The sequence below is a fragment of the Lemur catta genome, chromosome X (assembly GCF_020740605.2).
Source record: "Lemur catta isolate mLemCat1 chromosome X, mLemCat1.pri, whole genome shotgun sequence".
Taxonomy (NCBI): Eukaryota; Metazoa; Chordata; class Mammalia; order Primates; family Lemuridae; genus Lemur; species Lemur catta.
The window spans coordinates 45,977,197-46,001,013 of NC_059155.1; the positions used below are offsets into that span (position 1 = coordinate 45,977,197).

The window sequence follows — 23,817 nt, forward strand, 5'->3', positions numbered from 1 at the left end:
GGAACCCAGCCAGGTTCCAAGAAGTGCCCAGGTGCCCACCATGGTCCGGTGATCTGCCCAGGTGCCGGCAAGGCTCATGCCATCTGGCTCCGAGAAGAAGGACTTCCCCAGCCTCCTGCTCAAGCTTTCAGTAGTGGCCTGGGGACCAAGCTGACAATCTGAATTAATATCCCCCAGCACTAGGGTAGATTGTGACAACCACAGAGGAACAGGACCATGCAGGAGAACAACTGCCCTTACAGGCTTTCAGTGCATACTCCCCTCTCCTGCAGGGTCAATCTTCTGGAGTAGGACACACAAAAAATGCTATCTAGGGATTTCCCCTCCTTCTCGATAAGTAGGAGAGTTCCCAGCAAAGGAGAATAGGTGTCCTGCAAAACTATCAGCCCTGAGCTCAGAGAAGAGGTTTCAGATAACAAGATACCAGCAAAAGAATTCTGGAAACATGAAAAAAAAAAAGCTTGTTCCACAGCCCCACAGAATCAGAATAGATCCACAGCAACGGACCCCAACTAAAAGGAAATTATTGAAATGTCAGAAATGGAATTCAGAGGACGGATGGCAAACGTGATGAATGGGATTGAAGAGAAAGTTTTAAACCAAAACAAAGAACCCCCCCCCCAAAAAAAAGTCACGACATGACTTAAAAATATGAAAAACTCACTGATGAAATAGACAACATAAGAAAGGATATAACAGAACTTAAAGAAATGAAAGAGTCATTTAGGGAATTACAAAATACAACAGAAAGCTTCAACAACAGACTAGACCCAAGCAGAAGAAAGAATCTCACAACTCAGAGACAAGGCTTCCCAACTAACCCAGTCCATCAAAGACACAGGAAAAAGAATAAAGAAGAATGAACAGTCACTCAGAGAAATATGGGACTATGTAAAATGAGCTGATATATAAATTATAGGTATCCCAGAGGAAGAAGAAGAAAAAGCAAAAAGCATGGAAAACTTATTCTAAGGAATTATTGAGGAAAAGTTCCCTTGTATTGCCAGAGATTCAGATATCCAGATACTGGATGGTCATCGAACTCCAGGAAGATTCATAGGAAATAGGACATCTCTAAGACAAATAATCATCAACTTGGCCAAGGTCAAAATGAAGGAGAAAATCCTGCAAGCTGTAAGATGAAAGCAACACCTAACCTACAAAGGAATAGCCCATCAAGCTAACAGCAGACTCCTCAGCAGAGACCTTACAAGACAGAAGGGACTGGGGCCCCATGGTTAGTCTTCTTAAACAGCACACGTGCCAGCCAACAATTTTGTATCCTGTAAAACTAAGCTTCATAAATGATGGAGAAATAGAGACCTTTCCAGACAAGCGAACACTAAGGGGATTTGTCACTACTGGACCTGCCCTACAGGAAATGATCAAAGGTGGATTATACATGGGACAGTGCAACAGATACCAACTGGTGTAAAAACACCCAAAAGTTAATGCTCACAGCTCTTATAAAACAATAGCCACAAGAGGGAATTCAAAATAAAAAGTTATCACCCAACAGCATGAACAGAACAGCATCTCACATATCAATACTAACACTCATCATGAACGGTCTGCAGGCCCACTTAAAAGACACAGATTGGCTGGATGGATGAAAAACCACAACCCAATTATCTGCTGTCTTCAGGGAACATATCAAACCCACAAGGACTCACACAGACTGAAGGTGAAGGGATGGGAAAAACTTTTCCATACAAACGGAAATCAAAAGAGAGCAGGTGTAGCCATTCTCACATCAGATAAAATGGACTATGAATCAACAGTGGTAACAAAAGAAAAAGATGGTCATTATATAATGGTAAAGGGATCAATTCAATAAGAAGATCTAACAATTTTATTTATATACGCACCTAACACAGGAGCTCCCAGATTGATAAAGCAAATTCTATAAGATCTAAGCAAAGAGATAAAAGGTAGCATCTTAATTGCCAGGGACTTTGACACCCCACTGACAGAACTGAACAGATCATCAAAGCAGAAAATGAATAAGAAACACTGGACTTAAAAAAGACTCTAGAACAAATGGACCTGACAGACATTTACAGAGCATTCTACCCCAAAACTACTGAATATACATTTGTCTCATCAGCACATGGGACATTTTCCAAGATTGAACATAACTTGAGCCACAAAACGAGTCTCAGCAAATTAAAAAAAAAAAAAAACATAGAAATCATGCCATGTATCTTCTCAGAACACAGTGGAATAAAATGATTAATCAATTCTAGGAGAAACACTCAATTCTACACAAAGTCATGGAAATTAAACAACCTGGTGCTGAACGATCCTTGGGTCAATGATGCAATTAAGGTAGAAATCAAAACATTCCTTGAACTGAACAACAAAGGAGACACAAGCAATCAAAATCTATGGGATAGAGCAAAAGCATTGCTAGGAGAAAAATTCATAGCTTTAAATGCCTTCCTCAAAAAGACAGAAAGAGTGCAAATTAACAACCTAATGTCGCATCTCAAGGAAGTAAAAAAGAAGAACAAGGCAAACCCAAGGCAGCGGAAGAAATGAAATAACAAAGTTCAGACCAGAACTAAATGAAATGGAATCCAAAAAAAGATCAATGGAAGAAAAAATTGGTTCTTTGAAAAGATAACCAAAATTGATACACCACTAGGTGGATTAAACAGACATAGAAGAGAAAGGACTCAAATTAGCTCAACCAGAAATGAAAAAGGAGGCATTACAAGTGATACCATGAAAATACAAAATAGCATCTTTGGATACTACAGAAACCACTATGCGAACAAACTAGAAAACCTAGGAAATGGATCAACTCCTGGAAACACACAACCTCCCAAGCTTGAATCAGGTCAAGAAATAGAAATCCTGAACAGACCAATAATGAGCAGTGAGATTGAAGCAGTAACAAAAAAAAATCTCCCAACCATAAAAAGCCCCAGGCCAGATGGATTCACAGCCAAATCCTACCAAACCTACAAAGAAGAACTGGTACCTCTCTTACAGAAATTATTCTACAACATTGAGAAGGGGGTTTCATTCCTAACTCATTCCATAAAGCCAGTATCACCTTGATACTAACACCAGGAAAGGACACAACAAAAAAAGAAAACTGCAGACCAATATGCCTTATGAGCACAGATGCAAAGATCCTCAGCAAAATACTAGCAAACTGAATTCAACAGCACATCAAAAAGATAATTCACCATGATCAAGTGGATTTCATCGCAGGGATGCAAGGATGGTTCAACATATGCAAATCAATAAATGAGATTCACCACATAAACAGAAGCAAAAACAAAGACCATACGGTCACCAGAACAGATGCAGAAAAAACATTTGATAAAATCCAGCACCCTTTCATGATAGAAACCCTCAACAAACTAGGCATAGAAGGAACACACCTCAAAATTTGTAAAATCCATACATAACAAACCCACAGCTAACATCATACTGAATGGGGGAAAGTTGAAAGCTTTCCCCCTAAGAACTGGAACAAGGCGAGGGTGCCCACAGTCACCACTTCTATTCAACATAGTGTTGGAAGTCCTAGCCAGAGCAACCAGGCGAGAGAAAGAAATAAAGAGCATCCAAATTGGGAAAGAAGAGGTCAAACTATCCCTGTTTGTTGATGATATAATCTTGTATCTAGAAAACCCTAAAGACTCCACCAAAAGACTCCTAGAATCGATAAATAAATTCAGCAAAGACTCAGGGTACAAAATCGATGTACAAAAGTCAGTAGCATTTCTATATACTAATAACAGTCAAGCTGAGAGTCAAATCAAGGACTCCATACCATTCACAATAGCTACAAAGAAAATAAAATACCTAGGAATGTCCTTAACCAAGGAGGTAAAAGATCTCTACAATGAGAAGTATGAAACAAACACTGATGAAAGAAATTGCAGATGACACAAACAAATGGAAAAACATCCCTTGCTCACGGATTGGCAGAATCGACATTGTTAAAATGGTCATACTGCCCAAAGTGATTTACAGTTTCAACACAACCTCCATCAAAACGCCAATGTCTTATTTCACAGACCTAGGAAAAATTATCCTAAGCTTCATTTGGAACCAAAAATGATCCCGAATAGCCAAAGCAATCCTAAGCAGTAAAGAACAAATCTGGAGGCCTCACATTACCTGATTTCAAATTATACTACAGTGCTCTGGTAACCAAAACAGTATGGTACTGGTGTAAAAGTAGAGACACAGGCCAATGGAACAGATCAGAAAACCCAGAGATAAAACCATATAGCTATGACCAACTGATCTTTGACAAAGCAGACAACAGAATATACTGGGAAAAGGAAGCCCTATTCAATAAATGGTGCTGGAAAACTGCATAGCCACATGCCGAAGAATGAACTAGGACCCCTATCTCTCGCCATATACAAAAATTAATTCCAGATGGATAAAAGACTTAAACGTAAGGCATGGAACCGTGAAAATTCTAGAAGAAAACGTGGGAAACACTCTTCTAGATGTTGGTCTAGGTGAAGAATTTATGACTAAGACCCCAAAGTCAAATACAGCAACAACAAAAATAAACAAATGGCAGTTAATTAAAATAAAATGTTTCTGCACAGCAAAGGAAATAATCAACAGAGCGAATAGACAACCTACAGAATGGGAGAAAATGTTCACAAACTATACATCTGATAAAGGGCTAATTTCCAGAATCTACAAAGAACTCAAACAAACCAGCAAGAGAAAACAACCAACCACATCAAAAAGTGGGCAAAAGACATGAGGAGAAGTTTTTCAAAAGAAGAAAGAGAAATGGCCTGCACATATATGAAAAAGTGCTCAACATCACTACTCATCGGGGAAATGCAAATTAAAATGACAACAAGACACCACCTTACCCCTATCAGAATAGTCATCACTAAAAAGTCAAAACACAATAGATGCTGGCGTGGATGCAGAGAGAAAGGAATGCTTATACACCGTTGGTGGGACTGCAAATCAGTTCAGCCTCTGTGGAAAACAGTATGGAGATTCCTGAAAGAAATAAGCATAGGCCTACCATTTGATCCAGAAATCCCACTGCTGCGTATCTACCCACAGGATATAAAGTCATTTTATTAAAAGGACACCTGGGCCAGGCGCGGTGGCTCACGCCTGTAATCCTAGCACTCTGGGAGGCTGAGGTGGGTAGATCGCTCGAGGTCAGGAGTTCGAGACCAGACTGAGTAAGAGTGAGACTCCGTCTCTACTAAAAATAGAAAGAAGTTATATGGACATCTAAAACTATATATAGAAAAAAAATTAGCCGGGCATGGTGGCACATGCCTGTAGTCCCAGCTACTTGGGAGGCTGAGGCAGAAGGATTGCTTGAGCCCAGGAGTTTGAGGTTGCTGTGAGCTAAGCTGACGCCATGGCACTGTGGCCAGGGTGACAGAGCAAGACTCTGTCTCAAAAAAGAAAAAAAAAAAAAAGGACACCTGCACTGAAATGTTTATTCCACCACAATTCACAATTGCAAAGATGTGGAACCAACCTAAGTGCTCATCAATTCCCGAGTGTATGAAGAAAATGTGGCATATACACATAAACACACACACACACACACACACTTTCCATGGAGTACTACTCAGCCATAAAAAGGAATTAAATAATGTCTTTTGCAGCAACTTGGATGGAACTGGAGACCATTATCCTAAGTGAAGTATCTCAGGAATGGAAAACCAAACACCATATGTTCTTACTAATAAGTGCGAGCTAAATCATGGGTATACACAGGCACTAAGAGATATAAAGGACACTGGAATGCAAGGAGGGGGAGGGGGGAAAGGAGGTGTGGGATAAAAACTTACCTGTGGGGTACTACAAACACTATTCTGGTGACAGACATACCAACAGCCCTGACTTAAGCGTTATACAAGGTATCCAGGTAACAAAAACATTTCTCCCCCCAAATATTTTGAAATTCAAAAAAATAATAAATAATAAATAAATAAATAAATAATTTAAAGGAATAGAAACGATATAAAGTAGATTCTCTGACCACAGTGGAATGAAGATAGAACTGGCACTGACTGATCAACACTAAGGTGCTCACACAGTAGTAATGTTCTTTGGGGGTAGGGGGGCTGGGGTGGGTAAACTCACAACTAATGGATGTGGTGAGCATTGTAGAGGGGGAGGAAGGGCATGTCTCAAATCAGGGTTGGGATGTGGCAAAGTCATAACATGTAACCAAAATGCTTGTACCCCCATAATTTCCTGAATTAGAAAAAAAAGAAATCAATAAGAGGCACATTATCAGGAAATTCATAAATATAAAGAAATTAACAAACTCCTAAATAAACAATGGGTCAAAGAAGAAATCAAAGTAGAAATTAGAGAACACTTTCACATGTATGAAAATAAAGACTCACCATAGCCAAATTTATGGGACGCAGTTAAGCAGTGCTTAGAGAAAAAAAATTACAGCTCTAAATGCCTATATTTTCAAAAGAAGAAAATAAAAAGAAAAAAGAAGATATATCTCAGGTCAATAACCTTTCCTTCCACAAGACACTGGGTAAAAGAGCAAACTAAACCTAAGCAAATGGGAGGAAAGAGTGAACAATTATTAGAAGATAAATGAATGAAATAAAGAACAGAAAAGCAACAGAGATAAACCAATGAAGCAAAAGTCTGATCCTTGAAAACGTCAACAAAATTGACAAACTGTAAGCTGGATTGACCAGAGAAAAGTGAGGAGACTCAATTTACTAAAATCAAGAAAGAAAGAGGAGACACTATTATCAACATTACAGAAATATAGAGGACTATAAGACCTAATATATGTATTCCAAGGAAGACTGCCTTAACAAAAAAAGACATAATATGAACAATTGTGTGCAAATAGATTTGATGGCTTAGACGAAATGGACGAGATCCTGGATAGACAGGAACCATACAAACTGGCTCAAGGAGAAATAGACAAAATGAATAGCATTATGAAACTGAAACAGAATAAATTAGTAATGAAAAAAAAAAAACTACCCAGATATAAAAGCCCAGGCTAAGATGGCTTCACCGGCGAATTCTGCTAAATATGTAAGAAAGAATCAATAGCAATTCTTCACAAACTCTTCCAAAATAAATGGAAGAGGAGGGAAAACTTCCTAAGTCATTAGCCTGACAATAAAATCATATATAGACATCAAAAGAAAACTACGGCCAATATCTCTTATGAATATGGACAGAAAAATTCCTCAACGAAATACTAGCAAACCAAATCCAGCAAAATACGGAAAGAATTATACTCCATGACCAAGTGGGATTTATCCGAGGTACGTAAGGCTGCTTTAGCACCCACAAGTCAATTAATGGATTTTGCCACGTAAATAGAATTGTTTAAGAAACACGTGATTATCTCAACTTATGCAGACGTAGCATTTGCAAAACTTCAACAGCCCTTCATGAGAAATACACTCGGCAAACATGGAAAAGAAGGGAACTTCCTCAAGCTGACAAAGAGTGCCTATGAAAAGCCCACAGGTATCATCATATTTAAAGGTGAAAGGCCAAATCCTCTAACCACGATGTCAGAAACAGTACAAAAGGGTGCATGCTGTTGCCACTTCTACTCAACAATGTACTGAGGGTTCTAGCCAGGGTAATTGGGCATGAAAAAGAAGTAAAAAGCATTAAGATGGGAAATAAAGATGTAAAACTATCTCTATTAGCATACTGCATTGTCTTGTAATTATAGAATCCTAAAGAATCCACAAAAACACCTTAAAAATAATAATTGAATTGAGTGAGGTAGAAGGATATAATGTCAATACACAAAACTAATTTCCATTTCCATAGAGTAGCAAAAAGAACATCAAGCATGAAATTAAGAAAACAATTCCAAGGCTGGGCGTGGTGGCTCACGCCTGTAATCCTAGCACTCTGGGAGGCCGAGGAGGGCAGATCGTTTGAGCTCAGGAGTTTGCGACCAGCCTGAGCAAGAGCGAGACCCGGTCTCTACTAAAAGTAGAAAGAAATTATCTGGCCAACTAAAAATATATATAGAAAAATTTAGCTGGGCATGGTGGCGCATGCCTGTAGTCCCAACTACTCGGGAGGCGGAGGCAGTAGGATCGCTTAAGCCCAGGAGTTTGAGGTTGCTGTGAGCTAGGCTGACGCCACGGCACTGACTCTAGCCTGGGCAACAAAGCGAGACTCTGTCTCAAAAAAAAAAAAAAAAGAGAAAACAATTCCATTTGCAGTAGCATCAAAAATAATAAAATACGTAGGAATATATTTAACAGAAAGTGAAAAACTTAAACTCTGAAACCACAACACATTGTGGAAAGAAATGAAAGGCCCTAAAAAATGGAAAAACGTTCAAATCCTTGTGCATTGCTGATGGGAATGTGAAAAGGTGCAGCCACCTGGGAAAACAGAGCCACCTTTCCTCAAAACACTAAATACAGAATGACCATATGGTCCAGCAATTCCACCTCTGGGTACATATCCCCCCCAAAATGAATACCGGACTCAAAAAGACATTTTACATCCATGTTCACAGCAGCATTATTCACAATAGCCGAAAGGTAGATGCAACCAAAGTGCCCATTGATGAAAAGATGGATAAACAAGAGGTGGTATAACCATACAATGGAATATTATTCCGCCTTAAAAAGGAAGCAAACTCTGACACATGATGCATCATCTGGTAAACGTTAAAGACACTATGCTAAGCGAAACAAGCTGGTCACAAAAGGATAAATGTTACGTGATACCACTTACGTGAGGTATCTAGAAATAGTCAAAATCATAGAGACAGAAACTAGAATGGTAGTTGCCAGAGCCTGGCAGTCAGCGGGGAGTGCAGAGTTAATGTTTAATGGGTATAGAGTTTCATTTGGGGAAAATGAAAAAGTTCTGGAGGCGAATGGTGGTGACGGTTGCACAACAACGTGAATTTCTTAATGCCACAGAGCTGCACACTTAGAAATGGTTATAATGATAAATTTTATGTTATGTGTTGTTAACCATAATTTATAACAAGAAAAACTTGGAAAGATGTCCCCTGCTCATTGATGGGAAGACTTACTATTGTTAATATAGCAGTACTCCCCAAACTGATCTACAGATCCAATGCAATCTCCATCAAAATCCCTGCTGACTTCTTTGCAGAAATTCACAAGCTGATCCTAAAATTCATGTGCAAACTCAAGATAGGGATCCAGAATAGCCAAAGCAATCTTAGAAAAAAAGAATAAAGGTGAAGGACTCACACCTTCTCCACTTCAAGTTTTGCTACAAAGCTATAGCAATCGAGACAGAGTGGGTTTGGCGTGAGGACAGTCATAAAGATTAATGGCATAGAATGCAGAGACCATAAAGAAATCCTCACATTTACAGGAAATTGTTTTTAAAAACAGAATGGCATTATAATTCAACGGGGAAAGGATAGTGGTTTCAACAAATGGTGCTAGGGTAACTGGATATCCACATGCAAAGGAGTGAAATTAGACCGGACCCTTCTGACCCTTATCTCACTGCACATAAAAAAATTAATTCAAAATGGATCACGGGCGTAAATGTGAGAGCTAATAGTACAAAACTTTTAGGAGAAAGCATATCAGTAAATTTTCATGATGTTGGGTCAGGCTATTGTTTCTTAGATCCAACTCCAAAAGCCCAGGCAAACTGGACTTCATTAAAATTTAAAACTCTTTTGTGACAATTAATAATACCATCAAGGAAGTGAAAAGAGAAGCCACAAAAGGAGAGAAAGTATTTGCCAATCAGATAACCTATAACGGACGTGTAACCAGATGATACAAATTAGTTTTAGAAATCAACAGTAAAACACATAACCTCATTCAGAAATTGGCAAAAGATGTGAATGGCCACTTCTCCCCAAAAGACATACAGAGAGCCACTGAGCACGCAAAAAGAGGCTCAATGTCAATCCTCAGGGAAATGCAAATCAAACCACAATGGCCTAATACTTCACACCCACTAGGATAGCGAAAATCAAAAAGACAGAAAATGATGAGCATTGTTGAGGATGTGGAGAAACTTGAACCCTCATACATTGCTCATTGGAATGAAAGATGGTACAGATACTACAGAAAATAGTCTGGCATTCCCTCAAATATTAAACACAGAGTTACCATATGACCAAGAAGTTCTATTCCTTGGCATATGCCCAAGAGAAACACAAGTGTATGTCCACACAAAAGCTTGTTCACAGATGTTCATGGCAGCATTGTTCACAACAGCCAAAAGGTGGAAGGAAATCAACTGTCCGTCAACTGATGACTGCTGGATAAATAAAATATCGTACATCCATACCATAAAATGTTATTTGGCTATACAAAGGAATGAAGTGCTGATACATGACATGACATGAATAAACCTTGGAAACATAGAAAATCACAAAAGACCACACACAGTGTGATTCCATTTATATAAAATGTCCAGAATAGGCAATTTGGAGAGTAGATTACTGGTTGCTTAGGGCTCAGGTGAGGTGGCTGTGCGGGAATGGGAAGTGGCAGGCAATAGGTATAGAGTATTTTGGAGACCTGATGAAACTATTCTAAAGTTGATTGTAGTGATGGCTGCACAGCTCTTTGAATATGCTGAAATGAATTGAATTATAAAATTTTAGTGGGTTAGGTGAATAGTATGTGAATTTTGCCTTGATAAACTGTTCTAAAAACAGGTGGATTGAACCCCTTTAAGACTGAAGAATATTGAGTAAATCGTCAACAGCAGACCTTTACTAAAAGAAATGTTAAATGAAATTCTGCGGGCAGAAGTAAAATGATACCACATGGAAACCTGGATTGGCCAAGAGGAATGAATGAAACCTATGGCTATATATAAAAGATAGCTTTTTCTCATTTTTAAAAATGTATAAATGACAACAGATTGCTTATAATAAATTAAGATGAAAGTGGAGTGATGTTTATAACCCATGTATGTTATAACATATGTAGAAGTAAAATGTGTAACAGCAACTCTGCAAAAATCCAGAGGAGAAAAACTAAGGTATACTCTAGTGAGGTTCATACATTATATGTGAAATGGCATAGTATTACTTGAAGATAGAGTGTGATGAGATAAGCTTGTATATTGTAAGCCCTAGAGCAATCATTTAAACAAAATGAAATGCATATAGCTAATAAGACAGTAGTGAAGATAAAATGGAATCCTAAAACACCCAACCAAATTATGAGATGAATAAAAAGATGAGAGGAACAAAGAGCAAATGGGATCAATTGAAAACAAATATCGAGTTTGTAGATTCAAACAAAATATATTGATAGCCATTAAATTTATTTTTTATCTCAAGGAAATAGGAAAAGAAGGAAAACTAAGCCCCAAGCTGGCAGAAGGAAGGAAATAATTAGGAAAGATTAGAGCAGAAATAAATGAAATAGAGAGCAGAAAACCATAGGGAAAAAATCAATGAAAGGAGGAGTCGGCTTTCTGAAAAGATAAAATTAACAATCCTTTAGCTAGACTGAGAAGAAAAGAGAGAAGACTCAGAGAAATAAAATCAGGAATGAAAGAGGAGACATCAAACCTGATGCCACAAACATAAAAAGGAACATAAAAGACTGCTATGAACAGTTATGTGACAGCAAATTGGACAACCTGGAAGTGGATAAATTCATAGAAACATACAACTCACCAAGGCAGCATCATGAAGAAATAGAAAATCTGAACAGACCAATAAGGGAGTAAGGAGATTGAATCAGTAATTAAAAACCTCTCACTAAAGAAAAGCCCAGGACCAGATGGCTTCACTGGTGAATTCTAACAAACACTTTTAGAAAATTAACACCAATCTTTATCAGATTCTTCCCAAAAATTGAAGAAGAGAGAATACTTCCAAGCTCATTCTATGAGGCCAACATCACCCGGATACCAAAGCCAGACAAAGACACCACAAGAAAAGAAAAGGACAGGAGAGTATCCCTGTTGAACATAGATGCAGAAATTCTCAAGAAAATACTAGCATCCCCAATTCAACAGCACAGTAAAAGGATCATATACCATGAATTAGTGGGATTTATCCCTGAGATGCAAAGATGGTTCAACATACACAAATTAATTACTGTGGTGCACCACATTGACAGGATAATTGCATTAGATTTAAAGGATCTAAACACTGTGAAGAAATGATAAAGATTGCCAGAATGGAAGAAAATGCAGACCTAACTATATGCTGTCTACATAAACTTACTTTGCATATAAAATATGAGTAGGTTAAAAATAAATACATGGAAAAACTATATACCTTACAAACACCAATTAACTGAAAGCAGAGTGGATATACGAATATCAGATACTTCTTAACAGAGAATATAACCAGACACAATTTTTGTGATTTTTGTGGCTGGTGTTAGATAAGGGTCCAATTTGATTCTTTCGCATGTAGATATTCAGTTTTCCCAGCATCATTTATTGAAGAGACTATCCTTTCCCCCATTGTGTCCTCCTGGTGCTCTTGTCCAAAATTACTTGACCATATATGATTAGCCTAATTTCTGGGATCTCTATTCTGTTACACTGGTTTGTGTGTCTGTGTTTATGCCAGTACCCATCCTGCTTTGATAACTATAGCTTTGTGATATATTCTGAAATCAGGAAGAGTGACCCCTCCACTTTTGGTCTCCCTTCTCAACATTGCTTTGGTTATTTGGGGTCGTCTGTGGTTCCATGCGAGTTTTAGAATTGTGCTTTCTATTTTGGTGAAAAATGTCATTGGAATTTTGGGAGAGATTGCCTTGAATACGTACATCACTCTGGATAGTATGGACACTTTAATTATACTAATTCTTCCAGTCCATGAACACAGGATATCTTTCCATTTATTTGTGTTTTCTTCAATTTCGTTCATCAAATGCTTATGTTTTTCAGTGCACAGACCTTTTGCCTCCTGGGTTCCATTTGTCCCTGAGTATTTTATCCTTTTTGATGCTATCGTAATTAGGATTGTTTTCTTGATTTCCTTTTTGAGAAATCATTGTCTGCATGAAGAAATGCAACTGATTTTTGTATATTGATTGCATATCCTGCAACTTTACTGAATGAGTTTATTAGTTCTAAGAGTCTTTTGTGGAGTCTTTGAGATTTTCTACACATAGGATCATGTCATCTGCAGAGATGATTGTACTTCTTTATTGCTGATTTGGATGCCTCTCATTTCTTTCTCTTGTCTGATTGCTCTTGCTAGTATTTCCAGTACTACATTGAATAGAAGTGGCATCTACAAAACCTCTGCACAGCAACGGAAACATCAACAAAATGAAAAGGCAACCTACAGAATGGGAGAAAATTTTTGCCACTCTATATCTGATAAGGGGTTAATATCCAAAATGCATTAGAAACTCACACAAGTCAATAGTGAAAAAAGAAATAACCCAATTAAAAACTGAGCAAGGGACCTGAATAGACATTTTTGCAAAGAAGACATATAAATGGCCAAGGGGTATATGTGAACAAGGAATCATCAGTGAAATACAAATTAAGAAACACAATGAGACCTCACCTCACATCACGTAGAATGGCTATTATCAAAAAGAGAAGAGATAACAAGTGTTGGCAAGAGTGTGGAGAAAAGGGAACACTTACTTGGACACTGAATGTCAATTTGTACAGCCACTATGGAAAACAATATGGAGGTTCCTTAAAAATAGAACTACCGTATGACCCAGAAGTCCCACATCTGGTTATTTACTCAAAGAAAATGAAATCAGTACCTTGAGGAGATTTCTCTACCCCCATTTTCATTACAGCATTATTGACAGTAAGCAAGATTTGGAAACAACTTAAGTGTCTGTCGATGGATGAATGGATAAAAAGAAGTGGTATGCATATGCAATGGAATATTATTCAGTCATAGAAAGAGAAGGATTTCCTTCTGTGACAATATGGATGAACCTGGAGGACCTTATGCTAAGTAAAAGAAGCCAGACACAGAAAGACAAATACCGGATGATCTCACTTATATGTGGAATTAAAAAAGCTGAACTTACAGAAGCAAAGTGCACAATAGTTATTGTCTGAGTCTGCGGGGGTGGGCAGAGGGAGCAGGGGAGATAAAGAGCAGAAATAAATATAATAGAAAATGAGCAAACTATGAAGAAAACTGGTGGTGAAAGGGTACAAACTTTCGGTATAAGATGAATAAGTTCTGGGGATGTAATATACAGCATGGTGACTAGGCTGTACATTATATATACATATAGTAATATTTCACATAATATATGATGTGTGATATATTACATATAAATGGTACATGTATATATGTATGTAATATATGCGTATTTTGTATATACATTCAGTATGTAGTGTCTGTCGACAGATAATGGATGTACAAATTGTGGTATGTACAGACAACAGAGTGTTAGTCAGCCTTATAAAAGTAAAAGATTCTGCATTTGTGACAGCAAGGATGTACCTGCAAGGCATTATGCTAAGTGAAGTAAGCCAGACACAGAAAGACAAATACTGCATGTTCTCACTTATATGTGGAATCTAGGAAGGTCACGTACATAGAAGCAGAGAATAGAATGGTGGTCACCAGGGGTGAGGATGTGGGGTGAAACAGGAGATGTTGGTCAAAGGATACAGGGTTGCAGTCAACTAGGATAAGTAAGTCTAGAGAGCTAATGTATGGCATGATGACTATAGTTAATAATACTGTATTGTATACTGGAAACAGTGTAAGAGAGTGATTTCAGGTGCTCACACCACACAGACACACACACACACACACATACACACACACACAAAGAGATCTTGGCAACTGTTACAGCCATGTCAGTGATTTGCTGGACATTTACTCATCTCCACTGAGCGTGCATTATGTGTCAGGCACTCTTCTAAATGCCGAGGACACGTGCATTTTAAAAAAGGTAAAAAGCAGGCAAGGTCCTTTCCCTCGTGCAATACAAATTCTAGTAAGGGTAGACCTAGCATTTCTCATCTAAGATAGTCATCTTCAAGGTCATGGTAACAACTGAGCTTGGATGTCTCTACTAGACACTTACCTCATTGCAAACAGAAACTCTTGTCTTCCTTCAACAAACATTTTTGAGTCCCTACTATGTGCCTGGCACAGGCCAGCACAATGGAGAAACAATAAAGAGCATGGTGTCCTCATGGAACTAACAATATAGGAAAAGGATGCTGATGAGGAGAAGTACTAACATTATTAAGTGGTTACTCTATTCCTGGCACTCGCTCACTGCATATAACAGTTTTGAAGACCTTACACAAGCCAGACATTGTTTTAATGTTTTAATTTAATCTTAACAATGATCTACATTTAATAGAACAATAACCCTGTGAAGAAGGAACTGGCGTCACTTCCATTTTACAGATGGAAACAGGGACAGGAAGGTTAAATCGCTTGCCCAATGATCCCACGCAGGCTGACTCTGAGATCCCAAGCTAAACTGGTTACCATACTGTTTCCTCGTTGAAACTTCACAGAGTTAGCTCCAACCCCTAACACATGCCTGGAACATAACTGGTATTTAAGAATGCTGAATGAACAAAATGCTATTTACAGATAAGTAATAAAACCACAGCGACATGAGTGAACATTTAGTGTGTGGAAAAAGTTTTCACATTTTGTGTCCATTTCTCCAAGAGAAGAGCACCTTATTCTGCCAAGCCAACATGCTCTCATTTTACCTCACTGTACAGTGTGTTGTTGAAGATGATAAAGTTGGAACTGATATGCTAGAGGAGCAGATCACTGCTTTTGAGGACTACGTGCAGTCCATGGACGTGGCTGCTTTCAACAAGATCTAAAATCCATCCTGGATCATTGTACTTAAATAAAAGCTTGAAAGATAAAAAAAAAAAAATGTTCCGATACGCACATTTCTCATTGAATGTATTGCTGCACAAATGTTTAAAGCACTCCATTCTTGCCTTAGGGAGCCAATAAAGCAACAAACATGTATTTATATTGAATGCAATCCAACACAGACTTTTCATTGAACATAAAAAGAAGGCTTGAAATCATGCCTCTCTGTTCTCTGACCATGACAGATTTAAATAATAAACCAATAACTGAAACGCATCAGAAAATTGAAAAATACTTGGAAATTAAACAGAAAAATTTTCAGCATTCCATAGATCAAAGAAGAAGTCACAAAGCAAACTGGAAAATATTTTGAACTGACTGAAAATGAAAACACACATATCAAAATTTGTGAGATGCAGCTACAGCAGGGATGTAGAAATTAATTAATTTCTTTAAATGCTTACATTATAAAAGAACAAACGCTCAAATAATTATCTAAGATTGCACTTTAAAAAAGTAGAAATAAAAAAAGAAGAAGATGAGCAGGGTAAAACCAAGGTGTGTAGAAGAAAAGAACTAAAAGGAGCAGAAATCAGTATAACAGAAAATGAACAAACTATAAAGAAAACCCTCTGGGGAATGGTCATGCTTGAAGGTGCTGACTCGGGGAGGTGGGGGGGGGAGGGGATGGAGGTATGACTACATGGTGAGTGCCAGGCGCACTGTCTGGAGAATGGACACGCTTGAGGCTCTGACTCAGGGGGATGGGCGGGACATGGACAATGTATATAACCTGAACTTATGTACCCCCATGATGAGCTGAAATAAAAAAAAAAGAAATAAAAAACTGGTTCTCTGAAATGATCAAAACAACTGATAAAGCTCCAGATAGACTGTTCAAAAATGAAGAAAGAAGACACTCATTATCAAAACTGAAAGTGTGAATAGTATAATAGATCCTATAGACACTAAAAGCATAATAACGGGATACTTTGAGTAACTTTATTCCAATAAATTCAAGAATCTTCATGAAATGGACAGACTTCTTAACAGGTATAAAAGACCAAAACTGAGTAAGGAAAAAGTAGAATATCTATATGTTCCTATATGTGTTAAAAATTGGACATGTGATTATGAGTGATGTCAGCAAAATGGCAGACTAGGAAGCCCCAGACTCTTGTTCCCCCGTGGCAACATCAAAGAGACAACCCAAGAGACTGGACAAAATAACCTTACAAAAGGTCTGAAAACTAGTCAAAGATCAACAACCAAGAGAACGGCAAATCGACAAAAAGCCACATACACAATGATAGGAAATCCATGGAATTTTTACAAACCCTTGCTCTATCCTCTCCCCTGCATGGCATGGAGCTGTTGGGAGGAAAAGGCCCAACTCTTGGTTCCTTCACTTAAGACAGAAGGGGAAAAGTGGGGTTTGTCTGCAACATTCCTGCCTGCCTGAGGGCTGCTGTAGGCAATGTTTCTCTCTTTCCAGACCCAGAGATCAGACAGGAAATGAGAGCATTGTTTGGATCTCGGGCTGGAAGCCACGGAAAGCAGTGGAGGGTGCCGAGGTGTAAGAAAACTGCAGGGTACTGCAGACCCATGGACACCTGGAGGCATGAGATTATGTGCAGAATACCTCTATGGTCCAAGAAGAAGCCTACAGGAGACATTTTAAAAGCTGGAGAACTTTTTAAAAAGCATGCTCTTCTAATAACTACACATAATTCATTGTTAATCATCTCTAAAGACCTTGTTAAATTAAAAAAGGTTATAAGAGTTTTACAATTGAATTTGTAATTCAAAATTTTCCCATAAAGAAAACTTTAGTCTTAGATAGACTTACTACTGGAGAACAGTGTCAAACATAAAAAGAAAAAAAAAAAAAACCTACTAACAGTCCTAGAAGAACTTTTTCAGAAAATAAGGAGGGAACACTTCCCAAATCACTTTATGAAGCCACCATTACTTTTATAGACAAAAATAGAAAAAGACCCTCGAAGAAAAAAAATACTGCAAACGACTATTCCTAATGAACGTAGATGCAAAACTCCCTAATGGATTTTAGAACTTTTAATCCAACCGTATATGGAAAATATAATCCATTATCAAGCACAATTTATTTTAGGAATGCAAGGTCATTTTTCCGTTAAATATCCGTCAATGTATTTCACCATATTAATGAATTAAAAGGAAAGGACAATTATTATCAAGATGTATAACAGAAAAGTAATCTGACTCTTATAGACATTGGCCTACCCAAAGAATTTATGAAGAAGACCCCAAAGGCAATCACAGCAACAACAAAAATAAATAAATAAATGGGACCTGAGGAAATTAAAAAGCCTCTGCACAGCCAAAGAAAGAGTCGCGAGAGCAAACAGACAACCTATAGAATGGGAAAACATTTCGCATGCTACACATACGATAAAGGACTGATAACTAGAATCTATTTAGAACTCAGGAAAACCAGCAAGAAAAAATCAAACAACACTATCAAAAAGTGGGCAAAGGACATGAATAGAAATTTTTCAAAAGAAGACAGAAGAATGGCCAACAAAGGTATGAAACAATGCTCAGCATCTCTAATCATCAGGGAAATGCAAATCAAAACCACAATGAGATATCACTTAACTCCAGTGAGAATGACCTTTATCAAAAAGTCCCCAAACAATACATGTTGGCATGGATGTAGAGAGACAGGAACACTCATACACTGCTGGTGGCACTGCAAACTACTGCAACCTCTGTGGAAAACAATATGGAGATACCTTAAACAGATTCAAGTAGACCTACCATTTGATCTAGCAATCCCATTATTGGCCATCTACCCAAAAGAACAAAAGTCATTCTATAAAAAAGACATCTGCACCCGAATGTTTATAGCAGCACAGTTCGCAATCGCAAAGATGTGGAAACCACCCAAGTGCCCATTAATACATGAGTGGATGAATAAAATGTGGTATATGTATACCACGGAATATTACTCAGCTATAAGAAATAATGGGGATATAGAATCTCTTGTGTTCTCCTGGATGGAGTTGGAACCCATTCTGCTAAGTGAGGTATCCCAAGAAAGGAAAAATAAGCACCACGTGTACTCACCAGCAAATTGGTTTCCCTGATCATCACCTAAGAGCACATTTGGGAATAACACTAATCGCCTGTCGGGCAGATATGCGGGGGGAGGGGGAGAGGGAATGGGGGTATACCTACATAATGAGTGTGATGCGCACTGTCTGGGGAATGGACACGCTTGAAGCTCTGACTCAGGGGGGTTGGGGGAAAAGGGCAATATAGGTAACCTAAATTTTTGTACCCCCATAATATGCTGAAATGATAAAAAAAAGAAAAGTAATCTGATAATGTGAAACACCCATTCGTGAGCCCAAACCCCCAATACACTTGATAGGAGTGTAAAGGAATGTCCTTAACCTAATAAAGTGCTCCTACAAAAAACCTGCTGTTGGCATCATACTCAATGGTGAAATACTGAATGCTTCCCTCATAAGATTAAAAATAAAGCAGAACGTCTCCCTCCTTAGACTCTAAGCATGTGTATACCATTACACTTGAGGTCCTCGTTAGTGCAACAAGGCAAGAAAAAGAAAGAAGAGCCATACAGATTGAAAAGGAAGAAATAAAAAAATCTTCATTTACAAATGGCATGATAGTCTATGTAGAAAATACTAAGCAATTCAGAAAAAAGTATCTCCTAGTCTAATATGTGATTTAACAAGGTCACAGGATAGAAACTCAATATACAAAAATCCACTGTATTTCAATATACTAGGGGCAAATAATTGGAGATGAAAATTTTTTACAATATCATTCACAATTGCAGTAAAAGCAATGAAGCATCTATGGAGTATTTTCATGTAATATGTGAAAGACCTACATGCAGACAGCTATTAAATATTGCTGAGAGAAATTAAAGACCAAAATGAATGGAGATATATTATGTTCATTGACCAGAAGACTCAGATGAAGATGTCAATTCTCTAGTAATTGGTCTAGGATTCACCATAATCATGATTAAAGTGAAAAAGTTATTTCTCCAACTTTTGGGGAACTACAAAATGACATACAACAGCCAAAGCCTGTCCTGTTCCAAAAGCAAAAGAACAGAGATGCAGTACTTACATCACCAAAGTCCCTGACTTAGTATAAGGATATGGTAATCATGACAGCATAGTCTTATCACGAGAATAGGCATATGGATCAATGGATAAAATACAAAGCCTAGAAATAGACCTACAGATATATAGTAAGGTGATTTTTAACAAAGGCTTTAAGATAATTAAATGAACTACTATTTAATTAATGGTCCTGGAAAAAGTGGATCTCCTTATGGGAAAAAAAAACAAAACAACTTAAACCCTTCACACTGCATGAAAACATTAAGTCAAAATGAATCCCAGATCTAAATGTAAATTGTAATATATTAAAACCTACCAAAACAGAAGAGAAAATCTCTGTCGTGAGGCTAGGCAACGATATCTTAGGTAGGACACAAAATGCATGAATCACAATGAAAAAATAATCAATGGACTGCTATCAGAATTTTTTAAAAAACAAAAACTCTTACTTCTCAGAAACAAGGGTTCAGTGTCTCCGTGAGGCACAGTTTTCTAATCCCGGACTGGAACCTTGTCACTGACCTTGACTTCTATTAAACACTAGAACAGAAAACTGGGCCTACCTATTTCCAGTAGCAGAAACTCACGGTATTTTCTGGGGCTTCTGGTAGTGATGCTCTCCCTTTTCTCTATTTTTGGCCAATTTCTTTCTTCACTCCTTTCAGGCCATGCCTCCTCCAGGAAATCTTCACTGACTGTGTTCCAACTCCCAAGGCTGGGTGACTGCCCATGCTCAGTCCTCCCATAGCCCCATAAACTTCCCTCCATAGCTCTCTGTTGCAATCATGCCTTTCTTGGCTTCTCCCACACAGAATGGCTTGAATCAGCAACTGAGTCTCATTCAGGGCGCGGCCCATGGTAGGCTCACAAAGATCAGCTCTGTATCCTCACGGTAATGTAAGAGATGCTTTCCTAAACAGTCCTACTATTTCAAAAACCAAATAAAAGCCTGAGGGCCACCTACTTCCACTTCCCCTTCAGAATACTGTTAGCAGGGAGTTCCCTTGAAGTCACTGGGCTGGACCTCACAGACCTGGTTGATAATAGGGGGCATAGGTTGTCAGCATTGCTTGAACCCCAGGGTCAAAGATGGATTTTGACCTAGTAGGACTAGGCAATGATGAGCTTTCACCTCTGCCATTCTGCTTTCAACTTAGCCCAGCTGATGCCCTTCCCCTCTCTCCTTGACACTTTTCAAGCCCTCCAGGCCCCCACCTGTCCAACATCCACCAGATACTGAATGCTACACAGACATGGCATTTCACATAACCCTCTCAAAGGAAAACCTCCCCTGTTGATTTGGACTGTAAATGCCGTCACCAGGCTCACCATCCTGGCTGTGACGACCCATTTGGACCCAAACACCTACCCAGGGCCTCCAGGTACAAATTCCTGTGAATGGAATGAAGGGGAGGACCCACGAGGACGCCACTGTCTGCGGTATCCCCGCCAAATGACAACTCACCGTCTCCCTGAACACCTCTACTTTCTCTGTTCAGCAAGCAGAAAGCTGGCTTGAGCCTGCTGGGAGGGCCATGGGAAAGAACAAAAGGAGAGAGAGATTGGAGGGGTGGGAGTAAGAGGCAGTGGGAACGGACGGGATGTGACATACCAGAAATGTATCCACTGCTGCTGCAACACACTGCACTGGGCCCTGGGCCGAGGGAGGGAGGAAGCATGGGTGGCGGAAGAGGGGCTGAAGGAGTGTGGAGGGGGCAGGGCTTTGGCCTCCTTGTAACCAGCAGAGAGAAGAACTTCGCTGGGCTCTTCAAGGAAGTCCTGTTGATCACTACGGGCACATCACACACTCCTGGAGCCATGATCTTCACTCCCTTCCTTCCACCTGTTGAGCTGGTGAGTCCGATGGCCCTCCATTGTCGTGAAATGTCCTCGGGGAGGTGGAGGTTGGTCTGTGCAGTCCACTGCTGCACCCCCAGCCCCTGGGACAGGGCCTGGGATGCACATTAACAGTTGCCGAATGAGCTAATGGAGGCCAGGGGTTGAGAGGGGCCATTAGGATGAGGCTATTTCCTCTACCATGCAGATTGTGAAAGGCCCGCATAAGGACCCTGCGGAATGTGTTGTTTTCTCTGACACCACGGAGAACCCATCCGGAGGCACAGGCTCGCCCAGAGAGCCTGCTCTTCTGCGAGAGTCTTGGAGGAGCCGGTTCCAGAGAGCCCTGGCATGTTTCACCAGGTCCTTCAGGTGAGAGCTCAGAGCCATCCTCTGCCTCTCTCTCTCTCTCTCTCTCTCTCTCTCTCTCTCTCTGTCTCTCTGTCTCTCTCTCTCTCTCTCTCTGTCTCTCTCTCTCTCTCTCTGCGCGCAGCCAAGCACACCTGCCGCTCCTTCCTCTTCCACCAAGGGAACGCCAGGCCAGGCCTGAATTCCCCAGGGCTCCCCAGAGTCCACTCATCACTCTGCTCTCCTCTCTAGGGGAGGATACCAGACGCTCGAAAACTGAGACCACGGAGCCGCAGACACAGAGCCATGAACGGTGATCAAGCCCTCTCTGTTGCCTCATGCCGCTGCTTTCCACGGTGTCTCCGTTGCTGGGCCTGAAATAAATGCTGGCATGCTTGACCAGTTTTGCTTCATGGTATTTGATGTAACTCTCAACACTGACCCCAGCCTCCGGTCAATTGGGGGTGATCGGCTTTGGCGGTGGTGGGGCTGCGGAGTGAGGCTGTGGTGGTGAGGCTGTGGAGGGAGGCTGTCCGGCCTCCTCCTTGAGGCTGTGCTGCTTGTCCCCCAGTCCTGCTTGCAATGGGCTGTGGCCAGCCATCAGTGAATTTCCCGCAGCTGACAGCTCTGACCCTGATGGGGCACTCATATGCAGGAATGAGGAAGGAAGAAATAGCATCTCTCTCCCCACCCCCGCCCCAGCAATGTACACAGTCTTCATAGCTGACAAAAACTGGGCAGTGTTTACATGGGGAGGGTGACGGCCACGTGCGGGTAGAATCTGTGGGTTTTAAAGAAAGGTCTTTGACCCCTAACCTTATAGAGAGCTCCCAAGCACCCCAAACCCACCGCAAGACAGAACCCTTCCCACAGACCAGCTGGTCTCCAACTGCAAATTGTTCCTTCTCATATGATAAGGGCTTTTCTTTTCTTTCTTTCTTTCTTTCCTTTTTTTTTTTTTTTTTTTGGAATTCCTAAGGTGACCTTTATATGCACTGCAACATAATACCTGCAGGAAAAGTCTATAGGGGTGGGGGCGGGTGTTAGAGTATATTTGTCCCTTTAACTTAGCAACGCGGCAGAGACCCTCCCAGAAACTGCAACACCAAGATTCACCAGGACAATGGACAATGATATAGGATGTGCCTTTTATTTATTTATTTTTTATTTTTTGGCTTAAAACAATAGAAATTTATTCTCTCAGAGTTCTAGAGGCCAGCAGTTCATCATAAATTTCACTGGGCCAAAATCCGAATGACACCAGGACTACACTCCCCCAAAGGTTCAATAGGAGAATTTCTTCCCTTCTTCCAGCTTCTGGTGGCTGGTGGCATTCCTTTGCTTGTGGCTGCATCAGTCCAGTGTGTGCTTCCGTTTTCACATTGTCTTGTCCTCTTCTGTCAGGGTGTGCCTTTTCATATCAAAAAACGTAACTAGGGCACAGGAACACCCAAATATTCTCTCCTTCCTCCCCCAACGTGTGTAGCCCTCTATGTAAAGCCAAGAGAGGGAGCAGCGCTCGGACATGGCCTGCTGTGTGAATTAATCACCCTTTAGTTGTTCAGAGGTCCACTCTCTTTTGAGCACAGATGAAATCCAGGTGGGGTAGGGTTCTGGTAGGCCACAGAATTTCAAAGTTCCATAGCTCTTTTCCTATATACCTGGAGAACAGGAAGGTGGGACCCACAGGCACAGAACAGATGAAGCTGTTAATCGTAG

General features: G+C 39.8%; 1 protein-coding gene across 1 annotated transcript; it reads left to right on the forward strand.

The window, feature by feature from the left end:
* Positions 1–21,580: 21,580 nt before the first annotated feature.
* LOC123628416 (protein FAM236D-like) lies at positions 21,581–22,498 on the forward strand. Its single transcript, XM_045538119.1, has 3 exons — positions 21,581–21,768; positions 21,959–22,122; positions 22,351–22,498. Exons 1-3 carry the CDS (start codon positions 21,592–21,594, stop codon positions 22,376–22,378), a joined length of 369 nt encoding a protein of 122 aa, XP_045394075.1. The 5' UTR covers positions 21,581–21,591; the 3' UTR covers positions 22,379–22,498.
* Positions 22,499–23,817: the final 1,319 nt, after the last annotated feature.

Bases quoted from the DNA above. Each gene is read 5' to 3' on its own strand.
- LOC123628416 (XM_045538119.1), top strand. From the start codon at position 21,592: ATGGGTGGCGGAAGAGGGGCTGAAGGAGTGTGGAGGGGGCAGGGCTTT. The intron at 21,769-21,958 runs GTGAGTCCGATG...TCTACCATGCAG, and splicing joins TCCTTCCACCTGTTGAGCTG to ATTGTGAAAGGCCCGCATAA. The intron at 22,123-22,350 runs GTGAGAGCTCAG...TCTCCTCTCTAG, and splicing joins TGTTTCACCAGGTCCTTCAG to GGGAGGATACCAGACGCTCG.